At 33.8% G+C, this 21,734-nt stretch overlaps 2 protein-coding genes across 4 annotated transcripts; one reads left to right on the plus strand and one right to left on the minus strand.

Moving 5' to 3' along the window:
- The first annotated feature begins 34 nt into the window (after positions 1 to 34).
- On the plus strand, positions 35 to 6,314 carry LOC130821456 (uncharacterized protein At2g24330-like). The gene is made up of 6 exons (XM_057687246.1): positions 35 to 446; positions 539 to 842; positions 1,390 to 1,531; positions 3,142 to 3,251; positions 5,180 to 5,588; positions 5,682 to 6,314. Exons 2-6 carry the CDS (start codon positions 549 to 551, stop codon positions 5,942 to 5,944), a joined length of 1,218 nt encoding a protein of 405 aa, XP_057543229.1. The 5' UTR covers positions 35 to 446; positions 539 to 548; the 3' UTR covers positions 5,945 to 6,314.
- Positions 6,315 to 7,723: 1,409 nt separating this feature from the next.
- LOC130821444 (DEAD-box ATP-dependent RNA helicase 27-like) lies at positions 7,724 to 19,782 on the minus strand. Of its 3 annotated transcripts, XM_057687224.1 has the most exons (14): positions 19,472 to 19,610; positions 18,307 to 18,382; positions 14,684 to 14,868; positions 13,117 to 13,302; positions 12,768 to 12,953; positions 11,707 to 11,790; positions 11,431 to 11,472; positions 11,204 to 11,275; positions 10,795 to 11,094; positions 9,625 to 9,663; positions 9,444 to 9,548; positions 9,091 to 9,159; positions 8,883 to 9,008; positions 7,724 to 8,043 (listed from the first exon to the last, which is right to left on the minus strand). In XM_057687224.1, the coding sequence occupies exons 3-14, from the start codon at positions 14,831 to 14,833 to the stop codon at positions 7,873 to 7,875; spliced, it is 1,530 nt and encodes a 509-aa protein (XP_057543207.1). In that variant the 5' UTR covers positions 14,834 to 14,868; positions 18,307 to 18,382; positions 19,472 to 19,610; the 3' UTR covers positions 7,724 to 7,872. The 3 variants fall into 3 exon arrangements, with proteins under 3 accessions (XP_057543207.1, XP_057543216.1, XP_057543224.1); XM_057687233.1 differs by lacking the exon at positions 18,307 to 18,382 and having other exon boundaries at positions 19,472 to 19,611; XM_057687241.1 differs by lacking the exons at positions 14,684 to 14,868; positions 18,307 to 18,382 and having other exon boundaries at positions 19,472 to 19,782.
- Positions 19,783 to 21,734: the final 1,952 nt, after the last annotated feature.

The raw sequence follows: 21,734 nt of genomic DNA on the forward strand, positions 1-21,734 counted from the left end.
TACATTTCTATCTTAGTTATGTTAGCGAGTAGTCCAAAACAGAGGAACGTATGAGGTGTTTGAAAAGAAAAGCTTGTGATGAGGTAGTCCAAATGGGACGTCATTCCTCCTCCATCTTTCCTTCCAACTTCCTACCCATCTTCTGATACTTATTATTCTTTCACTTTTCTTAATGGGTGATTCAACTCCAAATTAAACCCTAATTTCTGGTTTTTCTCCCCATTTCTCCAATTTTTCCATTCCTTTTCAACCCTATTTTCAACGCAATTCTCACAACTGCTTCCCATCATTTGCCCCGATTTTCTGTATATTATTCTTTGTAATTTGGCGCTGCTTTTTACACCAGATCGTTTATTTATTTGCTCGATTTCATTTCCGTTTTTTGAAGTTTCGAAATCGGTGATCTACTCTGAATTTTTACAAATCTGTCGAATACTACTTTCAAGGTGATTTTCGCATTTTTTTTAAATTTTTATTACTTTACTCATTTTCATCATCGATGATTTATTGTAGAACTATGTTGTTAATCATGAGCTAGGTTGTGAGCAATGGCTGGGGATTCTGATGAGAATGTAGGTACTGTTGCTGAGACTTCATCAATGGATGCCGTTGTTGAAGAGAATACCAAAGATGATAAGAAATCAAAGAAAGGATCGAAGAAAAAGAAGGGTTTTTTCTCTAGAATCTGGAATGGATTGTTTGGGTCTCGAAATGATGATTATGAGCGGAGATTGGAGAGAATTTCTAAGGAAGAAAAGGCTATTATTAATAAAATGAGGAAGAGAGCTCAAAGGTGGGGAAGTATGAAACGGCATATTATTATTTTTTCTATTCTCATGGAGGTGAGATTTTTTGCCTTTTTGCTATGTGATTTTTGTTTTTGATCCTGCTTATTGCTATTTGACTTGTGTTATTGATCGTCCTTATAAAATGGATTAGAGAATTATCTACATAGGTTTATGCTTGGGAGCAGCCTCGTGCACATGGGGTCCCTGCGGAGCTCATCCACGCTAGATGCGTAATGGAGGGCAAACGTTGCATATTTGCAACAGTTTGGACGCACGGCTTGACCTTTCAGAAACACCTGAATTGGTGCGCCAGCCACCAAGGCTCCCCACACATATTTGTTTATACTTAGATTCTTGAATATAATATGCTGTGTTGCTTGCATAATTGATTGATTTAAGCGTCCAACCTTAGGGGACTTACGTTGTAGAACTGAAGATTGGACTGCATTGTAGGGCTGAGATTTGAGAGCTATGATAGGCTAACTATGCCCAATTTAGTCAATGTGTTTTTTTTCCTGCAATGCAATAATCATTTTCAATATCCTAGATCATATTAGATTTAGTATCTTGTTGATTTTTATGGTGATGTTTTGTTTTTCAGCTTGTTGCTGTGGCATATGCTATCATGACAGCAAGGGCAGCGGAAAATTGGAAAATTCGTGCTTTTCGTGTTCTGCCAATGTTTCTGTTGCCTGCTTTGTCTTCTATTACGTATTCAGCATTGTCAAGCTTCATAAATATGCGTAAGTATAAATTTCTTGTGTGAAACATGATGCATTGATAGTCAGAGGAGAATGCTGTCTTGTTAAATATCCCTTTCAAAGTTTGCTAGTTTTCCTGATACCTAATATGGATACAATTTAGCTCACTGCTATGCTTTTTCATCAACTTTGAATCTCTTCTTGGCTGCTGTTGTTTGATCCCCCATACAACCAAACCCTATGCTGCTTTCTCATAAATTGAGACTTTAACTTTATTAAGCACTTCCTCAGTAGATTTCTATGTACCCTTTGGTGCTTTTGGTTATGCTTTATATTGCTTTGAATCTCTTTTTAGGGTTTTTGTAAGTTTATATCTCAGTTCAACTTTGATGTTTAGTTAGTATTTGCACCATCACTTTTTCTTCCTCTTTTTATTTTTATTGTGTTGTCTTTTCCATTGAATTAACATATTTTTTACCATAGCTAAAGACAAGTTGTGTGGACTAGGCTGCTTTGATTTTCACTATTGACATCATGGAAACGTTTTCCATGTGTTCCATGAGCTTAGTTTTACAACATCTTATTAAACATATCAATCTGTTGTGTGGACTAGGCTGCCTTTTTTTCCCTAGATTATTCCCGTCACCCTTATAACAATTATACATGCTTGGATTTGTATATTTGGCACCCCTTACAACCTATGTGGTATGTACGGGCTAATAGTAGTATGCATGATGTGAGTCTTCAAACATAATAATCTTGTTATGCTTTATGAAGGATAATATGGTAATATTTATTTGAAAAGAATTGAGGAATGAAGAATGTTCACTGTTTCGTGCTGAGCTCTTGGTTCAGTTTGTGATAAAAGAGGTTGAACACGAACATAGAGATCCTTGTTCTAGAACAATACGTGAAAAACACATGCTAATGCAAAATAAGCCCACCTGTGTTAATTCTTTCCCTTAGATTTTGTTTTGCATCCCTTAACTTTCACTTTTGTTGACCTAATTTATGTTGGCTGTGTTTGGCAAGACATGTTTGCTGGCATTTTAACATTTTTGAGCCTTTTTACTCTTTAGCATATCATAGCTCAGAATTTGGCAAAAATATCATTTTATCCCCTCCGTTGTAAAATATTACATCACATTTGTTGAATGTTTAACATCTAGGTCACTGTATTCTTTTAGAAACCTGCTAGATAGCTGCTAATTCTAATTTATTAAATGGATTGCTAATTATTCCCTTGGCAGTTGTGACTTAGTAATTTGTATGTTAGTTGAGATGAAATGATAAATGAATTGGCAGCTTGCATATCTTATGCATTTCTAGTCTACATAGTGACATGTACTCAAGAGTGTATGCTTCAGACTTGTGCAGCTTTGCAAGAATTATGGTGTTGTTTCTTCCATTCCAATTCCATCATTGTATGTAATTTTGAAAGACTATATCTCTTAGGATAGTCACCCACAGTATTTATCATTCCATCAATACTTATGATTTTTCTTCCTGTTGGGACTCCTTTGACGTTATCCTCAAACAAAATTTGGTGGTCTAAACTTTTATTGAGATGGCATCATAGGCTTGTTCCAATTTGACCTTTTATTGGAAAACTTCAGAGTATTTGTTTAAGGTTTTCTCTTTTTCTCGTGCAGGTGAACGTAAGGATAAAAAAGCCTTGGAGAAGCTTCAGGCTGAAAGGCAATCAAAAATTGATGAGCTTAAAGAGAGGAACAATTTCTATTTGACACAGCAGCTTATTCAGGTTATTGTCAGTCTGAGTTCTCATTTGATTTCTAATTTGATTTTGATTTTTGACCAATTCATTGTTGAAGTGGGTAGTCGTGAAGGGCCCTAATTTGCCAGCCACATCTTTGAAAGGATGTTAATTTCCTAATTTGCTGAGTATGCTTCTTAGCCCTCACATAATGTTTGAAGAGGGGGGATTGCTGGGTTAACAACTAGATAAATCAATGTGTTAATAAAAAGGGTTTAGTTTGGGGGGTTTGCTTAATTAGTTTAGACATAATTTTTTTAAATGCTCTTCGATTCTCTAAAACTGCCTCTCCCCCCTTGATTTTGACGGGAAAGATCTATCATATTCATTTGTCTGAACAATGTTTCACAAGATTTTTAACACCCTTTACTGCGACTTTATGTCCACACTCTTTATCTCATCAATGCTAGTGCTTAATTTTGCTCTACTACGAGCTGCCAATTCTACCTTCTGAATATGAGAGATAGAACTAAAAGAAGGTTGATATTCAAAGTTTATTATATTACCCAAGACTGATGCTTGCTTATACTTAGTTTGATACTGTCGACTTTCAGAATCACATCACAGAAATCTATTTCGTAATCTTAAATCAAACCCATGTTGCATAAGATAATAGTAATGTGTTTGATTGGGCCTTAGATTCATGAAGGTTCCGTGGTGTTTGCTAAGGTTTTACCTTTTATTGAGTAAAAGAGCCTCAGTGGAAGGAAGGGTTGGAGAGGGACAAAGTTTGCTTCAATTTTGTATTCATGATGGTAAGTAGATGTGGTCTGTTACAGAGGAAAAAGCAGATGATTTGATTTTTCGAGTTCATATATGTTGTCACATCATGTGATCATATTCATCAACCAATTATTTGTAATTTCTAATTTCAAGTTTATGGTGTGTCAATTTGAAAAGAATTACCTTTGTGCATAAACAAAGTCACATTCGTCAGCCGTGTTATTGAATTGATGTTTCCCGCATTATGAAGGTGTTAAAAACCCACGATTATGTATCTCATGCTTCCGGCCGAGACCGCATCACTTCCATTATTGCATCACCGCTGCATTACCGCAATCGTGTTTGTTACCACATTTTTGCACTATGATTTGATGAAATCAAACCAATTCCTATCCTCGTCTCTTTCTCTCCATTTGTTTCATCCAGATACACCAAACACCAAAAGCAGGTGTGAACATGCTCATAACGTCTAGATTGATGCATTAATGGTCTTTGTTATGTCATTAAAGCTGCTAAAAAATATTCATGAGGGAACTGAGGTAAATCTGTCTTTTTATTGTATTGTTGGATGGATATTATAGTAAGCTCTGAAGGTTCTGGAAGAGTATAAATATGTATCAAGTCTTCAGTGGCTTCTGGGTGGGGCATATAGTATTATGATATTATCAATACTAAATAGCGAGAGGATGTTTAGAACGGCTTGTGATGGACCTTTGCTGGCGCCTAATTTAAAAATGAAGGAAGATGAAACTACAACCTTCGAGAAGAGGGTGGGAGGGGAGGACGTTTATTACTCGATTCTTTAAGGCGACATCATATAGCTGCTGATTTGGTGTGTTCTAGAACTTGCTGCTCAGTTTTGTGGGATTTTTGGTGATTTTTAATTTAAAATTAGGTAAAGCTAGATATTTTTTGGGAGGGCATTAGTATTTTTGGGGGTTCAATTCTGGGAGGCAAAAATTTGCCAGGGTTTTTATGGTTAGTAGCTCATAGAAGTACTTTATAGTAATTCTTTGTCATCTATGGTAACAAATAATGGACGAGAGATTATAAATGAAGTTAAGCCCTTGAAGTTCTGACAAGGATGAATGATTGAAATTCTACAGCTATTCCAAGATGGAATTTTTTCTAAAATTTTCTGCCGATTGTTTTGGTGCTCTCTTTATGTAAGGACAAAATATTTTTATTGGCAGCAATATGACACAGATCCTGCAGCTAAAGCAGCAGCAGCTGCCTTCCTGGCCTCCAAATACACTGAAGGATCAGGTTTGAGACTCTTTCTTGAAGAGGAGCTTAAAGCCGACGCTGGAAAAAGCAATGATGTTGAATTGGTCCCATCCAGCGGCCTTAGAAACAGGAAACAGCCTCAAGGAAGAGCCACTAGCCCAGGAGGCACAGTCATTCAGCATTCAACCGAAGCATCTCAACATGCAAGCAATGAATTTACCCAGCAAAATCAGCAGCTTTTTGTTGATCACTTTCAAGGTCAAGGGGCCAATGCATATAACAGTGGATGGTTGTCTCGGCTTGCCGCATTACTTGTCGGTGAGGATCCAACCCAATGTTATGCTCTTATATGCGGTAATTGCCATATGCACAATGGTGAGTGTATTTGCTGATGTATTACACCTCTTAAGTTTTGTTCGAAAGATGGAAACACATTCAAATGGTTTCTCTTCTCTAAATTTTGTGTAGGACTTGCAAGCAAAGAAGATTTCCCCTATGTAACCTATATATGTCCACATTGCCATGCCGTCAATGGGCCTAGAATCCAGCAAGATCGTGCTTCTGGTATCGATAATCCCAACATGGGCCCTGCAGTTTCAGTAGAACAGGGAAAAACTACAAACAGTGTTGATTCTCCACGTGAAAATGCTGTTGGTACCGGCAGTTTGGATAATGATTCTGTATCTGCTCCGGCTGAAGCTATTGCGAAGAATGAAGGTAATGAAAGTTGAAGGGGAAAAAAAGGGTGTTTAAGACATGAGCAAACAGTTGAATGTTATGAAAGAGGACATTTCAAATCGATTTGGTTTTCCAAATGCAATGGCTGCTGGGGTTTTTGTGAAAGCTAATTGTGGTTATAATACTCGTAAACATACTAAAAGTGACTGTTGTTAATGACTGCAATTGAGGTTTACTTGGCTAGCCACTAGTATAATATTGAGGCAAATGAATGGAAGTTTAAGTACACTAAAGAGGCTTGTTACTGTACTTTTTAAAGAGGGATTTTCTATACTACATTTGTTGTAATCTTACAGTTCAGAGAAGCTTCTTTTATATGACTCATTCATTTTTAAGATTAAGAGTTCGTTTGTTTGCACAAAAGTTCTATCTAAAAAAATTGTTAATTAGAGTTATTCAGTGTATTCCGCTCATCAAAAATTATAATCAGGGTTTGGAGAAGGAAAAAGGGTGGCATATCCATAATGGAGGATATGGCCAAATAATCCTTCGGCCCTAGTAGAGATATTTAGAAGTCTGAATAATTAGAGTTTTGTGTGTTTAACAAATAGTTCAGAAGTCCAATTTTCTATGAAGTGTAGAAATTACATATTTATGTTCCTCTTTGGTCACTACAACTTCATATGTTTAGTATAAGTTTCCATGGCCTGATAATACACTAGTTTATTAGTTCAATCTCAAACCCTAATCTTCAGGGGTTTAAAAATTTGAACCCGAATCTAAATCCTAAAAAAAAAATTAAAATTGAATTTGAAGTGTCTAAATTTTAGATTTTAATATGGACCCTTAAATTTGAAAGATCAGAACAGGATCTTGAATTCTTGTCCATCACTAGTAAAGTTGAGTTGAATATGGCAAAACAAACAATGGGTAAAAATAAATTGAAAAAATGAGTTCTGTTACAAATAGCAGGCTTTAAAGAAATTTAGAAAAGCCGAAGTACAATGTTAAACCTGAATTCCTAATATATAGCAGCTAATTTTAATTCCTACAATACTGTTCACTTAAGATTATTATTGTCCGAAGAAAACAAAATGAATAGAACTGATGAGATCATTAGCAATTTATCTTAAACTAAACAAAATAATTATCAATTGAGTGAAACGTTTTTCTATTGAATCACAAATAAAGAAAAAAAAATGTTTTGACATAATAATGCCTGTTGTAACGTTTTGATATTTTTAACTTCTATTACATGTTAACTTTTCCATTGCCAATGATAACATATTTATAATTTGTTTGTAACATTTGAGTCAAACAAGAAATTTACTATGGTATCAGAGCGAGTAATTTATTATATACATTGACTAATTTGAAAAAAAAATTACATTTGATCAATCTAAAATTAAGCGTTGGAACAAAATAATTCCCAATACAAGTGTCTTTTACTCGAATCTGAGGTAAACTATTGCCCGCTGTTACTGACTGCGGACGATTACTGAACTATGTCAAAAGTCAGCTCAACAATCGCCCCTATTAGTAACAGCAGGTGATTGTTGAGCTGACTATGACTCAATTTAATAGTCGTCTATACTTTTAGAATTTTTTATTATAAAAAGCTGCTCTTTTTTTTTTTTTTTTTTTGCTCTTTGAATCCTCTTCTATGGTCTTTCATTCTAGCCTAAATTGGATTTTATGATTCAAGGACTTGTATAAATACATCTAATAAGGAAATCACAATGTACTCTCTTCATCTTTGCGACTTAACCTTACATATCATTATCAGTAGCAAATTCACAAGGACAAAGAGAGCAGTGGTTCTTGCACAGCAATTCAGTCAATCAATAAACTTTATCTTTCCTTTTGAAAAAAATTGTTGTTCAAGATCTTACTTAGAAGACACAAAAATGCTGGTATGACACATCTTCAAAGCAATTAGCTGAGAAAACCTCAAAAAAGTTACTAAGACGAACAAAAATTTTTAATACCTAACAAATTGCCTAGTATCATCTTTACTTTGCCTCCCATATGGGTTGCTCTCATTGAACCTGCCTTCTACTTTACGCATCTTCTTCCTGAACTTCGAGGCACTGCTATCGAGTTTCAGGTCTACGTTTGGAGGGCAAGAAAAGCAAAACGAAGCAGCCACTGCCTGTACACATAAAACACATTGATTTTATTTCATGCTTTAGCGTAATTTAGATTTAGAGGTCGGGATGGTTTGAAAACCAAAATGAATGGAAAAAGATGTTGGATAGTGTGTTCTGAAGTTAAGTAGATTATTTTGTTTAAGTAGTTAGTGATCTACTTAGAGAAGTAGCAAGTAAAAATAGTGGGATTATGCTCCGATAGTTTTAGTTATCATGAATTGATCTAATTCTCACAATATTAGGATGTAGGCATTTAGTAGAGGTGTTCAAAACAAGAACTAATAATCTGAAATTTACCCGAGCTTATAACCGAACCCAATTTGATCCGATTTCAAAAATGATTTACTATGATGTTAAAAACATGGACACAAAACCCGATTTCAATCTGACTGAAACACCTAATCCGAAATCAATCCGATGACCCGAATGAACACCTCTAGCATTTAGTTTGATCTCTAAATTTCTCTCATCTCTGTCCCATCATAATTTCAACAAAAGAGAATCCATGAGATATATTGGTTCATATAACCGACCCCAATTGGTATTCGTTGTTATTGGCCTAACACCAAATTTAGTCCAAAGAATCCAAAACAAAAGATTTGGTGAATTCTAAATACTTCATCAGACAAACAGTAAATTGACATGAACACAAAATTAGTTCCAATTTGCAAGTTGTGATCATACTTTAGGTCAATTAGAGCCCTTCATTGTTAGAACCTTTCAAGTCTATTTGATTCCTGGGTGCTTGGCGTAATGCTAACTAAAATGAGCCTTATCAAAATCATACGTCGAGTCGATTCGCCATGGATAATAATTGAAAATTTCAGAAGAAAATTATTACCTGCAGATCAAGTTGATGAGCATTGAACACATCCTTCATGGAATGCGAGTTATATGCCAATATATAAGCCCTATAAGCTTCTTTAGCTGACTTGTTCAAGTAGTAATTATTTGCTACCAATTTCTCCTGCCAAAATCAACAGCAGGTAAGCCGAATACTTTTATAGAACTAATTGGAAACACGAAACAGAAATAGAATGAAGTGGTACCAGATGAGACTGCACATTTGCTAGTTTCCTTTCATCAAACTCATATTCTTTCACAGGAACCTTCTCACTCTGCATAGACAATTTAAGTCCACAAAAATAGAAGACAAAAAATATACTGAATCAGTCCAGACTCTAGCACACCCGATAACAGAATAAAATTAATGATTTCCGTGCTTTAACATCAAAAATTCGGCCTTGTACTTCTAAATAAAAAAACACCCTAAAATTATTCATACAAAAAAAGGTCTCTCTTCAATTTTTCCCCAAAGTATCTAATTAAGAGTCATTTTTGCAATCAAAAAACTAAAAAACTTGATCTTCGCATACATTTTACAATTTTGATGGCTTCATACCTTTAAATAAGCAAGAAACCGCAACTCTTCAGGAATTAGAAAGAGCAGAGCATTTCCCTTGGCACCTTCACCACGAGCTGTTCGCCCAACCCTATGGATATATTCCTGAAAGGGAAAACATTTCAGCTAACTGGCCCATATAAAGAGCTTTATCAAAAAGGTAAAGAAGCAAGTTGGAAACCTTTGGATCATCAGGAGGATCATACTGGACAATCCAATCCTACAAATTCAAGAAAAGAACAGATCAATCAAGTGTAAAAGCTGTTGTTAAACTGTTGATTTAAACTTGAAACCACCTTTAAACAAATGAAGCACACAACATTTTCCATCATATTAACTGTTAAGTAATTAATAATCACAAATTAACAATTGATTTTGTATTTTTATCTAACTCTAATTTATAGGAGTATTAATCAGGAAACAAGCTTTGCCCATCCTCTCCCCTCAAACTGCAGCCACCGCACCCTAAAACCAAGCTCATCTACTCACCACACCAACCTCCCTCTAAGCCTCTCAAAACCAATGCATATGCACCCTCATTGACCCAACACCCAAGCTCCCCTTGTCCCAAGCCATCATCCTTGCTATTTTTACCCACCCTTTTTCTCCGATTACCCCCATGTCCATACCTGTCACCAACCTCACACCACACACAGCACCCTCACCTTATCATCCAGAGTCCAGAACAATCAACTAACATGGATAATCACTACATAAAACTGCCGCACCAGAGGTTATCATCATCCTCGCTGCCACAGCACCAAGTTCAACTGTTCAACCATTCTTAAACCTCCCTTCCTTGCCCTACCCTTTCCACCACCATTCTCTCGAGCTTCTGCCTGCCCAGTCACCACTCTACAAGTAAAATTCAGCAGCTGCCACTATCCAAAAATTGCATCTACTTTAGAGTATCCACCATACCACCAGAATATAGAAAACAAAAGGCTAGGGTAATGTAAGAGAATAAAGACTGAGAAGTCAGGGTAGGACATGGAAGAAGTGACAGGATCTTTTGGCAAGTAATTTTTGCAAAAAAATCTTCTATCCCACTAATGTGAACCATTTTTCTAAGATTGATATTATCATTGAAGTAGAACTTTATGAAAAACGGTTAATTTGAGAACTATTATTTTTCCTTAAAAATAGTGAGAATGTGGCCCTTATTGATTGATAGTTCCATACCCCTCCATCACCTCAATGCAATTAAGGACTTTCACCAGTATAGAAACTTATACTTATTATTGATAAGAAAGAGGTTGTTTCTGATTTTCCATTGGCCCCTTTTGAAAGGTGGGTGCTAGTTAAAAAGCTCATTCAATAATCATATGAGAACGGATGAGTAGATACTAACCACAGCAGGAATATCAAGACCACGAGCAGCAACATCAGTGCATAAAAGTATTCCTTTTTTGGCTTCAATAAATTCAAAAAATGTAGTAGTCCTCTTAGCCTGCTTTTGCTTCCCATAGATATCAAAGCAGTCTATCTGAATGTATCTCAGAAGTTCTGAATGGAACTTTACTGAGTTACAGGAAGAAAAGAAAACCATAACCTTTTTCGACAGATTTCTTTTCAGGAAAGAATAAAGAAGCAAAAACCTCTTTGCACTAGGAATAACACAATAGCCCTGCTGCAGTCCTTCATTGGTAACCTACAATATACAAAAAAATTGGTAATATCTTATTATGAAAACATACAATAGATAATAATGAATACAAAGATTGTTGCAGATGCACCATTGACTTCCAATTCCCACTCACCTTTCTCCTACCCTCATCCACATCAACGTAGATAGGTGTAGATTGAAATGACAAGCGTGCAAGATCTTCCACCTATGAAACAGATTCACATTAGCACCTACAAAGAAATTGAGCAAACTCTTTGTACATTATATTCCAACCTTGCCCCCACACAATAACACACACAAGAAATTTAAACATCATTTCCCTTAAAATGAGGAGAACAAATTACAGAAATGACAGCTTACCTTCTTTGTCTGTGTGGCTGAAAAAAGAGCTGTTTGTCTCTCCTGAAAACAAGAAAAAGTCAAAAATAATATTTCTAGATAATTAGAACATAATATAAAGAGAGTAGCACAAACTACTCATAACAATTAACATTCCAAGAAAAAAAGGCTTTCGATATCGACATTCCAAAATGTTATTAAATCGTCAAACTAATGTACTACCAAATAAGCAACTGAAAACTGTTTGAATATATATAGAAATGTTACAACCATACAAAAGTAAATAAAATGTTTGACCTTTGGGAGAATCTTTATAATCTGCCGCATTTCTTCTTCAAAATTTGCCTCCAAAATCCTATCAGCTTCATCAATTATCAGGCACTGCAAGCGCAGACAATACAGAACAGTCAAATAATCTTGAAATAAATGCAGCTGAAAGAATTCACAAATAAATTTATCATCGGGTCCAGGCTCATAAGCAATGAAAGCAAAACAAAGGGGTTTCAATTTTAGAATATTGCAAGTATAATGCAAATATACGGTTTCGGTGACGGTCACGAAATAAATTTAAGGTATATTATGTTCGCGGTAAACTCAAAATCCTTCACAATATGGTTGCGATATAATGATTTGGCCTTGTTTTTGCACTATGATCCCAACCCCTGTTAAGAATGGTTTTCATGCTTGGATTCTAAATGATAGAAACATAGAAATCAATTTATGTTAATGGGGAATTTTTTTATTAGAAGAGTGTATATGCATTAGCCATAAATTTTATGCACATAGAAGTACAACTGTATAAATTTCAGGAAAGAAATTGTAGAAACTACTGATTTATCATTATCTAGCCGTTTAAAAAAGGAAAATTCAGTAGAGTAAAAGTTGACACAGTTTCCCATGACTGAAAGTAAATAATCTTAAATCAGTTAAAAACTTACATAGTTTTTCATTTATTAAACATGGTAAACAGTAAAAACTACATATTATTTACGCAAGCATTCAAAATTTCCTCAGATTTCCATTGGTTTTGTAAGGAAAAATATAAACAACAGAAAGTATCACACATCAATAAGATAGCCACATATTCCCTTCAATTTTAATATTCCATTGTTTACCATTCAAATAAGCAGGCTGCTAAAACTAGGAATTCATTCTTTTATTGGAGTTTGATGTTAGAATTTAAAAGTTAGAACTTAGTTTCCACACACACTACAACATTTGTAACAATTTAAAATGCAAGAAAATATAGGCATCAACTTTCCTTAAGAAATCACATCACATGAACAAAGTCCCAAGAGAAGTTCAATGTACTACATCGGTTATGTATATGTCTATAAAGCATATATATAATATATCACCTTTAAGTTCTTGTACACAAATCTCTTAGTATTTTGAAGATGGTCAAGAAGCCGTCCAGGAGTGGCTACTAAAAGATTGACACCTTTGGCGAGACGTTCTGCTTCTCCCCTGCGGTTTGCACCACCCATTACCAAGCCAAGGGTTTGGGAATGATGCTTGAGAAGGTGTTCGGCAACTGTATGGGTCTGCATAAGTAAGACAACTATGTCAATAAAAATTGACCAAGTGAATGAATAGACAACAACCAACCAAATCAAGGCCCCTGTCCAACACCTATAAATAACCACTGACCACACAACAGGATGCAATGTTTCTACAGTATTAGCAGAAATAAGGAATAGGCCTCACCTGTATAGCAAGCTCCCTCGTTGGGCAAATAATGATAACACCCACTCCATTACGAGGAGTGAAGCGAACCTGATACAGCAACTCGACAGCTGGAACTAGAAACGCGAGGGTCTTACCAGAACCAGTCCGCGCAGCTCCAAGCACATCTTTACCTTCCAGGAGAGGAGATATAGTTCTGGCTTGAATCTATAAACAAAGAAATGCAAAAATTAGCAGACAAACCAAAGATTACTTCAGGAAACTGTCAAATGAACTCTTATTTTAGGTTTCAGTAGATAGATTATCTGACACAATGTTCTTATACACATCATAATCCAACGAATTCAACTTCCGATAAAACAAAATGGGTTAAAGCAAGTGTTTTATGCTTTTTGCATGTTTAAAGGTGCATTGTTAGGGAAAACACACTTACCAATAGATAATTTTGACCAATAATATATTTTGTTATTGTTCAGTAACTGTACACTTAGATATTACGCAAAATACATTGACAACTCCAACAATATATAGAAAAAAGGATATACATACATACATTAGTATGAAGATAGGGTCAAAGTAGCAACATACAGAGGAAATAAATAGAATTCGGGATAAGAGGCATCTTTTGCAATTTAGTACTTTTCAATAAGTTGAAAACACTACGTATCTATCACGTCGCAGCCACGTTATAAAGGTTTTGAGGCTACCGTAATATAATCATAAAAAACTACAAAACCATCCACATTTACTGGAAAAGTGGTTTCACGACCAATACTACAACCTAATCGGAGATTTGCACTACACGTGAAAGATCATCGGAAACAACCATCATACATTATTTGTCCATCAGGCAACTAAACAACATACAAACAATCTTCTACACAAACACAAACAAGCTCGAAACAATCAAATGAACAAACACAACAAAGCGACCTTCTATGTCTATAACAATCCTTCAAGCTCATTCTCAGAGTTCTAGATTCATAGCTTACCTGCTCCAATACAACTTTAAATTGGAAACAAAAAAAAGTATCTCTTTTTAAAATTCGAACCCCTGAGTTAATTAAAGAATGAACCTTTGAAACAACGAGGATAGGAAATCGAGGTAACCAGAAAAAAAAACACCATTCTACAATCTTGCTGATTGCTAAACTCCACCATTACCAAGCATAAGACACATTCCATACCCTCTACAATCAAGAAGCAAGGTAAACTATCATCATTGGAGCATAATGCCATCTTCTCTATGTTTTTGATTACCCAGAATTCCATTTGATTCCCATCTAAGTCAAGAGCAGTTTAACGATTTCTATAGAGAATGAATACGGCAAATATAATTGGAACCCACTTTCCTAGCAAGCATAAGCACAAAAAAGTCCCCTATCTAACTAGCGAATCAATTCAATAATACTGTGATGTATATAACACACAAAAATGATAGCAAATTGGTTCAACACACATACAAAGTGTATGTTCGGCTCATTCTATACTAATAACTTCAATTCCCAGTGCACATAAATGAAAAAATTTTAGCAATCACACATAAACCAAATATGTTAAATTTTAATTGGGTAAAAACTCAACATACCTGAGTCATATTGGAAAACCCAATATCCTTAATAGCATTATTAGTAGGCTCAGAAATAGGAAGAGAAAAGAATGACTGATCACTCATTATTCCAATATCACTACCAAGTTTCTTCTTTTTCGTCTCCTCAGTATTCCCATCTTTCTCCATCTCCAATTCCTCAGTATTTGGTGACGCTTTTTTCTCTGAGAAAGGAGAAAAGACGGCAGAGTGGGATTAGGGTTTTAGGAATTAAAATAGAGAGCGGATAAAACTAAAGTAAAACCGCAAGCACAAGTGCACAACTCCTAAAATTTACTATCTTTTCATTCTTTAATAAAACGGCCTCTCTTCTTTTTTTAAAGACGATAAACCCACGTCATTTTGTTAATTTAAAAAAAAATTGACCTGTACGTGTAATTGTAGTATGAAAAGTAACATAACATATTTAGAGTTATAACAATATTTATTTAGGGTTATACTAATATATATTTGAGGGTTATAAAATAATTTATTTGGGGTTATATACATAATATGTTCAAGGTTATAACAATATATATATATTTGAGGTTATAACATAATATATATGAGATTATAACAACATATATTTGTAGTTATAACATATTATATTTGGGGTTATAACATAATATAAAGTTCGGTATATAATGGTTTGTGTTTGAGGGTATAGTATTTTTTTAACACCAAATATATTATGTTAGAACCCCAAATGTATGTTATTATAACTTCATATATATTATATTATTACTTCAAATATACATTGTTACAACTTTAAATACATTATGTTATAACCCCAAATATATTATGTTATAACCACAAATGTACGTTGTTATAACCCCATATATATTATGTTATAACCTCAAATATATATATTGTTATACCTTTAAACATATTATGTTATAATCCAAAATAAATTATATTATAAACCTCAAATATATTCTGGTATAACACCAAATATATTATGTTATAACCCAAATAAATGTTGTTATAACCTCAAATATATTATGTAACTTTTTACATTACACTTACACGCGCGCGTCAGTTTTTTTTAAATCAATATAATGGACCGGGCTTTAGAGAACCGTCTTTAGAAAACACGGTCTCAAGTAAGAATTGTTGTTAATAAAATTCTCACAATAAAAATTTAGGGAATGAAAACTAATAGAATTATCTTAGATATTAAATGGTAGTATACTATTTCTATTGAATAATAAATTTAATGTAGAAAAAATAAGACTATGAACATTAAAAACTAAAAAAAAGTTAATAGAAAAAAATAAAGACTACAACTAATAAATTTTTTTTATAAAGTTAAGCAATATAAAAATGTAAAATTAAAGTTAATGAAATACGAAGACTATAATCATTACGAAAAATATTAAAATGAGGATGAATAAGTTTTATTTTGACCAAAATTTGTTATATAAGTATATTTATTATAAGAATAATAAATAAAACACCTAAAAATGATAAAAGAGAACTTCTTTAAAGAAAAAAGAGAATAACTTTTTTATATATTTAAGAATAAAAGGTATATGGTGAAAGTTCACCAATTAGTACCATATTACCGATACAAATAAATATGCAAATTTGCTTAATAACGAATACATAATAGTAAAATTTTATATTTTTTACTTATTTACTCATTTATTTTCTCTCTATTTTCTATAGATCTTAACATATTATCAATGCAAGCTTTATTTTCAATATCCAAGAATATAAATATTTTTTTCAAACCTAAGTAATCATTTTATTTAAGTAATACCCACAAAATGGATTATTAATCAAACGGTATCAATATTATCATCCAAGTGTTCTCAACACACACACACACACACACACACACATATATATATATATATATATATATATATTATTGACAATAATTTCATATCCTTCATTACAAACCCAGTAATGGCCGATTATAATCCCAATAATACTAATAATCTCCTAGTACCACCAACTCCTAATTCACTTACATGATCAACAAATAATCTACTAGAACCATTAACTATATTTCACCAGTACAACTTACAAATAATTCATCGACACAACTAAGTAATAATGCTCTAATAAGATAACAGCAACAACCAAAGATAAATCCCGACAAGTAATAAAAGAACTAAAAACGATCATGAAAAAACAGGTAATAAATGTTACAATACAAATCAATGTGAAAAAAATTTCTTAGACATGTCACCTTTATGGGTAGCCAAAAGAATTTCATTCCCTTTGTAATTAATTTTTTTTGAACCGCCTAAATGGGCTAATATTATGTAACACCCCGAGATTTTTATTAATAATGAAATTATAATTATTTTAATAGCTTTTAAAGATTTTTCAGTTATATTAAATTATTTCTGAATTAGTTTTAATAAATTTATTTCATATACGGATTTAAATGTCGACTTATAATTATAAGACCAACTACTAGATAGCATTATATCATAAATCAACATAAGATGATTTCATAAAACGCAAGCACAAATAGTACCCGTTTATCGGTCACTTATACTTCTTAATTTCATTACGTGCTTTCCAACCCGAACCATGTGCTCTTAGGTAGAATGCAGGTATTCGCGCTCCTCCTTTCAAACATAAACTCTTGCAAAATACGCATAGTTCAACTCGACCAAGGCATTAACAGAATACCTAACGCACGACCTTATAGAGCTTATCTATCTTAGGGTAAGTGTGACCATAATCTGTAATACCCTTGAGGTAACTTAACTTAGGCACACTTCTCAGTAACATAAACTATTCTATCAATAAGTAGATGTTCTATCAAGAGTAAACATTCTACCAAAGAGTAAACGTTCTATCAACGCGTAAGTTTTCTACCAAAGAATGAACCTTCTATCATTACATAACTTTCGATCAATGAATAAACTTTCTATCACTAAATAGTTTTCTATCAGTGGATCTTTTCTCTACTTCCTGGCATAGTGACACGGCCAAGGGCGTTATCGGCCTCCCGGCGCCCATTGGCAAAGTATGAGCTCATGCCCCCTCCAGCTGACCCTCTCGGGTCCTACCTTCGGGAAAAACCTAACACACTGGGGTACTAAACCAGTGAAGAGCCACCATATTGGGGTTTGCAAGGCCCGCATGGTAACACCTCGGTCAAGGGGCGTTATCGGCCTCCCGGCGCCCAATGACCCAAGCATGCTCATACCCCCCTTACGGTGGTCCCGTCGAACCTCACCTAGGGGACTAATAAAACAACCGGACATAATCCAGTTAAGTCACGCCAGCTAATCATAATATAGTACCTTATCAGATGGGAATAACTTCCACTCTCAACTATTAATGAGCGCCCTGGGATAGCAGCGCGCCAAAACCCACTGAGCCACTCAAAAGAATATGAAATTCACCTATAAAGGAATCATTCTAACTCCAATTAGGCATAATCTAATTCTTAAATAAATAAGGGGATGGTTTCCGCCTTCTATTAACACTCTCATTCTCTATAGCTACTCTAAGCGTAAGGATTTCACAATCGATAGCTCTTCATATAAAGTGTACTCACTATTATCTCATAGTTTCAATGCAATGTATATTATCACAATAAACAATAATATCTTAAAGCAAATTACGTATAAGGGTTAGTTACTGCGTATATGTACCTGTAGCGTTACAGCACGATCAAAAGTCACAAAATCACCGAACTAAGGCTCTACTTTCCTCTTACGAAATGAGCACCTATATAAGTTATGAGTAGAACTAATAAGTTCCCTTAACTACTTTGTCATACCAGCTAAAAGCCAAAGTAACCACAATCATTCATTCACGACAAGATTTCAATTAATTCTAACACGTACGCATCTCATTCAACACCAAGCATAATCGTCAATTCAACAATAACACAAGTTTTTCCATCGATAAAGAATAAAAGGATTATGTCAAGTGTTTCATTACACCAGCTAACTTTGAGTTATAACTATTCACATTATCTTGAAATAAAACGACGATTCAGAATTAAGTCTCACAACGTTAGTGTAGTGCTAATATGACGACAAGAACGAATCTTTTTAAGGTTATCGCATAGCAATATCATTTATTATATTCTCCAAGGTTGAGCTAAAATCAAGACATCATACAAGTAACTTCCATAATTCTTAACAGTTGACGCTATGTTCATGGCTCATTACAATTATGTGTTTATGATTTCAAGAACAACCCAATGAGGTATTAGTAACTCTAACAATTAAGTCACTAACAATTAGCAACTACTACTCTCAATTAACAACCAAGACCATTTTTATAGCCAACTATAATCAAAATCATTACTAATTACCACAACGATAATCAACCAAGTCTTAAAATAATTTAAAATAATTTATAAGGCTATTCGATTAATCACCACACCACCAAAGTAGCATACACCACACACACTACTAGAAATCTCATTTCTAAATCAAACTCTAATTATTTCATGTTTAAAGATAACACTATTTCTATTACCTATGATAGGATTAAACCAAACTAATATTCAATCAACACAAATCCCATAATTTCTAATCACACTTCAAACCTTAAATTATGAATATGTTCAATTCTATCAATTAAACTCTTAACCACAAAAGAATTCAATGAAAAATAACACAAAATTCAACACTTTTCATCCACATTTCAAAAACCCAATTCATAAGTACATTCAAATCATCAATCAAATTCTTACCCACAACAAGATTCAATGACAATCATACAAATTAACACCCAACTCATAAACTTAGTAAAACTCTAATTATATACTAGGAAAATTACTTAGAGTGAGCTTGAGAGGCTTACAATGGGTGAGACTAGGAAATGGGTCAAGAGGTTGGTGGTTCTTGTGGTGGTGGCGTGGCTCAAGACACGGTGGTGGAGGGGGAAGTTCTGCACGGATCCAGAGAGGAGCAGCCGCCTGCTGGGGCGTGTTTCAGCCGCCTGCTGCTGGGCGTGCTTGCAGCCGCCTGCTGCTAGGCTGCCGTGGGAGTGAGGCGAGGCTCCGGTGCTGCTTGGTGGTGTTTTCGTGGGCGGCTTAGCTGCTGTGCAGGAAGGGAAGGGTGCGGGAGTGAGGGAGGAAGAGAAAGAGAAAGAAGGAGGAGAAGTGACGGCTAGGTCTTGTGAGCGTTTAGGGTTTCGTGGGTTTTTATATACCGTTCCTTTTTTTTTTTTTTAAAAAAAATTATTATTATTATTATTAGGTTTATTTGTTTGTTTATTATTATTATTATTATTTTTTTATCTCGGTTTATTTTTCATGCGAGACCCAACTAAGAGACTTCGTGGGCTCACACATTAGTAATTTCATTATTAATAAAAATCTCGGGGTGTTACATATTACTTTTTGCTTTTACGGCTTAGATGGATCGGGATTATTCATTTTATAATTTTTCCGTATATTTTTCTTATATATATATTTTTTTTTACATACTTAATACGTTATTTTCAGTATTACAAGGAGTATATCATTATATAGAATATATAAAGTGTATTTTTCTATTCACGTTGTACTTTACTTATTTTTTAAGAGTATTAAATATAATAACAATATACTGTATAGATAGGAATAATTCTCTATAAAAGACTGATTAACTAATTTTTTTCATAAATTCTTATATGAGTCGGTCTCACCTTGAGACATGCCTCATACTTGGATTAAATAGCCCAACAATAAAAACTTTTAGCTTAAAAACTTCATATTTTGAGGTCGTCTCACCATGAGACGATTTCATACAAGACAAGATGAATTTTTTTACCACGCATCTCCTATCCTCATTTTCCCCTTTTTGTCTTACCTTTGAAATTGAAGAAAATTTGGCCAAGCTCAAACTATATATATCCTTAATTATGGTTTTGGTGTTCCTTTAATTTTGTGGCATTAGAACTTATAATTATTATGAACAACTGATTTTGTATAAGAAACAAGATGCACATAATTTTCTCAGTCTATTTTTGTTCATTACAACATTTTGTAGAACACTTGATCTAAAATCGACATAATAATCCGAACAAACATTAAATTTAATATGATAAATATAAAATGATCTAGATACTTTTTACTAAATACTTTATAAAGAAATGTAAAGAAATATTTAGAATCATTAAGAAAAGAACCTAGATTAAGCTAGGTTTGTAGCACCACTAGCACCCACTTGGAAGCATTATGGAGTAAATGTTAGAGCAACATTAGTGATAATTAAAATTTGAGGGTTGTAAGACAAAGACAAATCCGAGACACGAGCTCATAAAAAAACGTATTATGTAATTAAATATTTGTAATTTTATGAATATCATTTTGAGTTCATTATATAATACGACTTTATTAGGATAAAGCAAGAAAAATATTAAAGAGGTTCGCCTTGAATCCATCTCCTAAACATGGAAGCACGCTCTTTAAGTTTGTACTCTGGAGCCGTGTGTCCACCGCCCTACGTTAACACGTGAATATAGATGTCAACAATCTCTTAATTAATTTCTACTTTCGTTTTTTAAAATTTACCTCATTTAAAAACTCTAGTAAAAATTAATTAAATAATGTAAATTTAAAAAGACAAAATAATATAGTAGCTAATGTTTTATGAACTAACCTTAACAGTTGCAAATGTCATCCTATTGGCATATGTTCTCGTCAATCTACATCAAACGAGAACTTTTAGAAAACAAATCTTATAAACACGAATCTTTTTATGTTAATATTATGAAATTCACTAATTCTTAAATAAGACGATTTTACGGTGAGACCATTTTATTGGGTTGACTCAATATATATTTTTTATCTTAAAGTAATCATGTTAAAATGATTATTTACAATCTTAAAATATTCACCTTTTTTTAGTCTTAGAGTGATTACTTATAACCTTAAAACGATCACTTATGATCTTAAAGTAATGGGCTAATTATATGGACCCGTCTTATGGTGTGACGGTCTCATAGAAGACGAGCTGCAGGAAATATTTGATATTCGAAACTAAGATTAATTTATAGATAAAAGATTCATATGACATCTACATTAGAATTGAGGATAAGCAAATTGTGAATAAGCAAATAGATAAAACGTTATTTTGTA

Source organism: Amaranthus tricolor, chromosome 1 (genome assembly GCF_026212465.1).
Source record: "Amaranthus tricolor cultivar Red isolate AtriRed21 chromosome 1, ASM2621246v1, whole genome shotgun sequence".
NCBI lineage: Eukaryota > Viridiplantae > Streptophyta > Magnoliopsida > Caryophyllales > Amaranthaceae > Amaranthus > Amaranthus tricolor.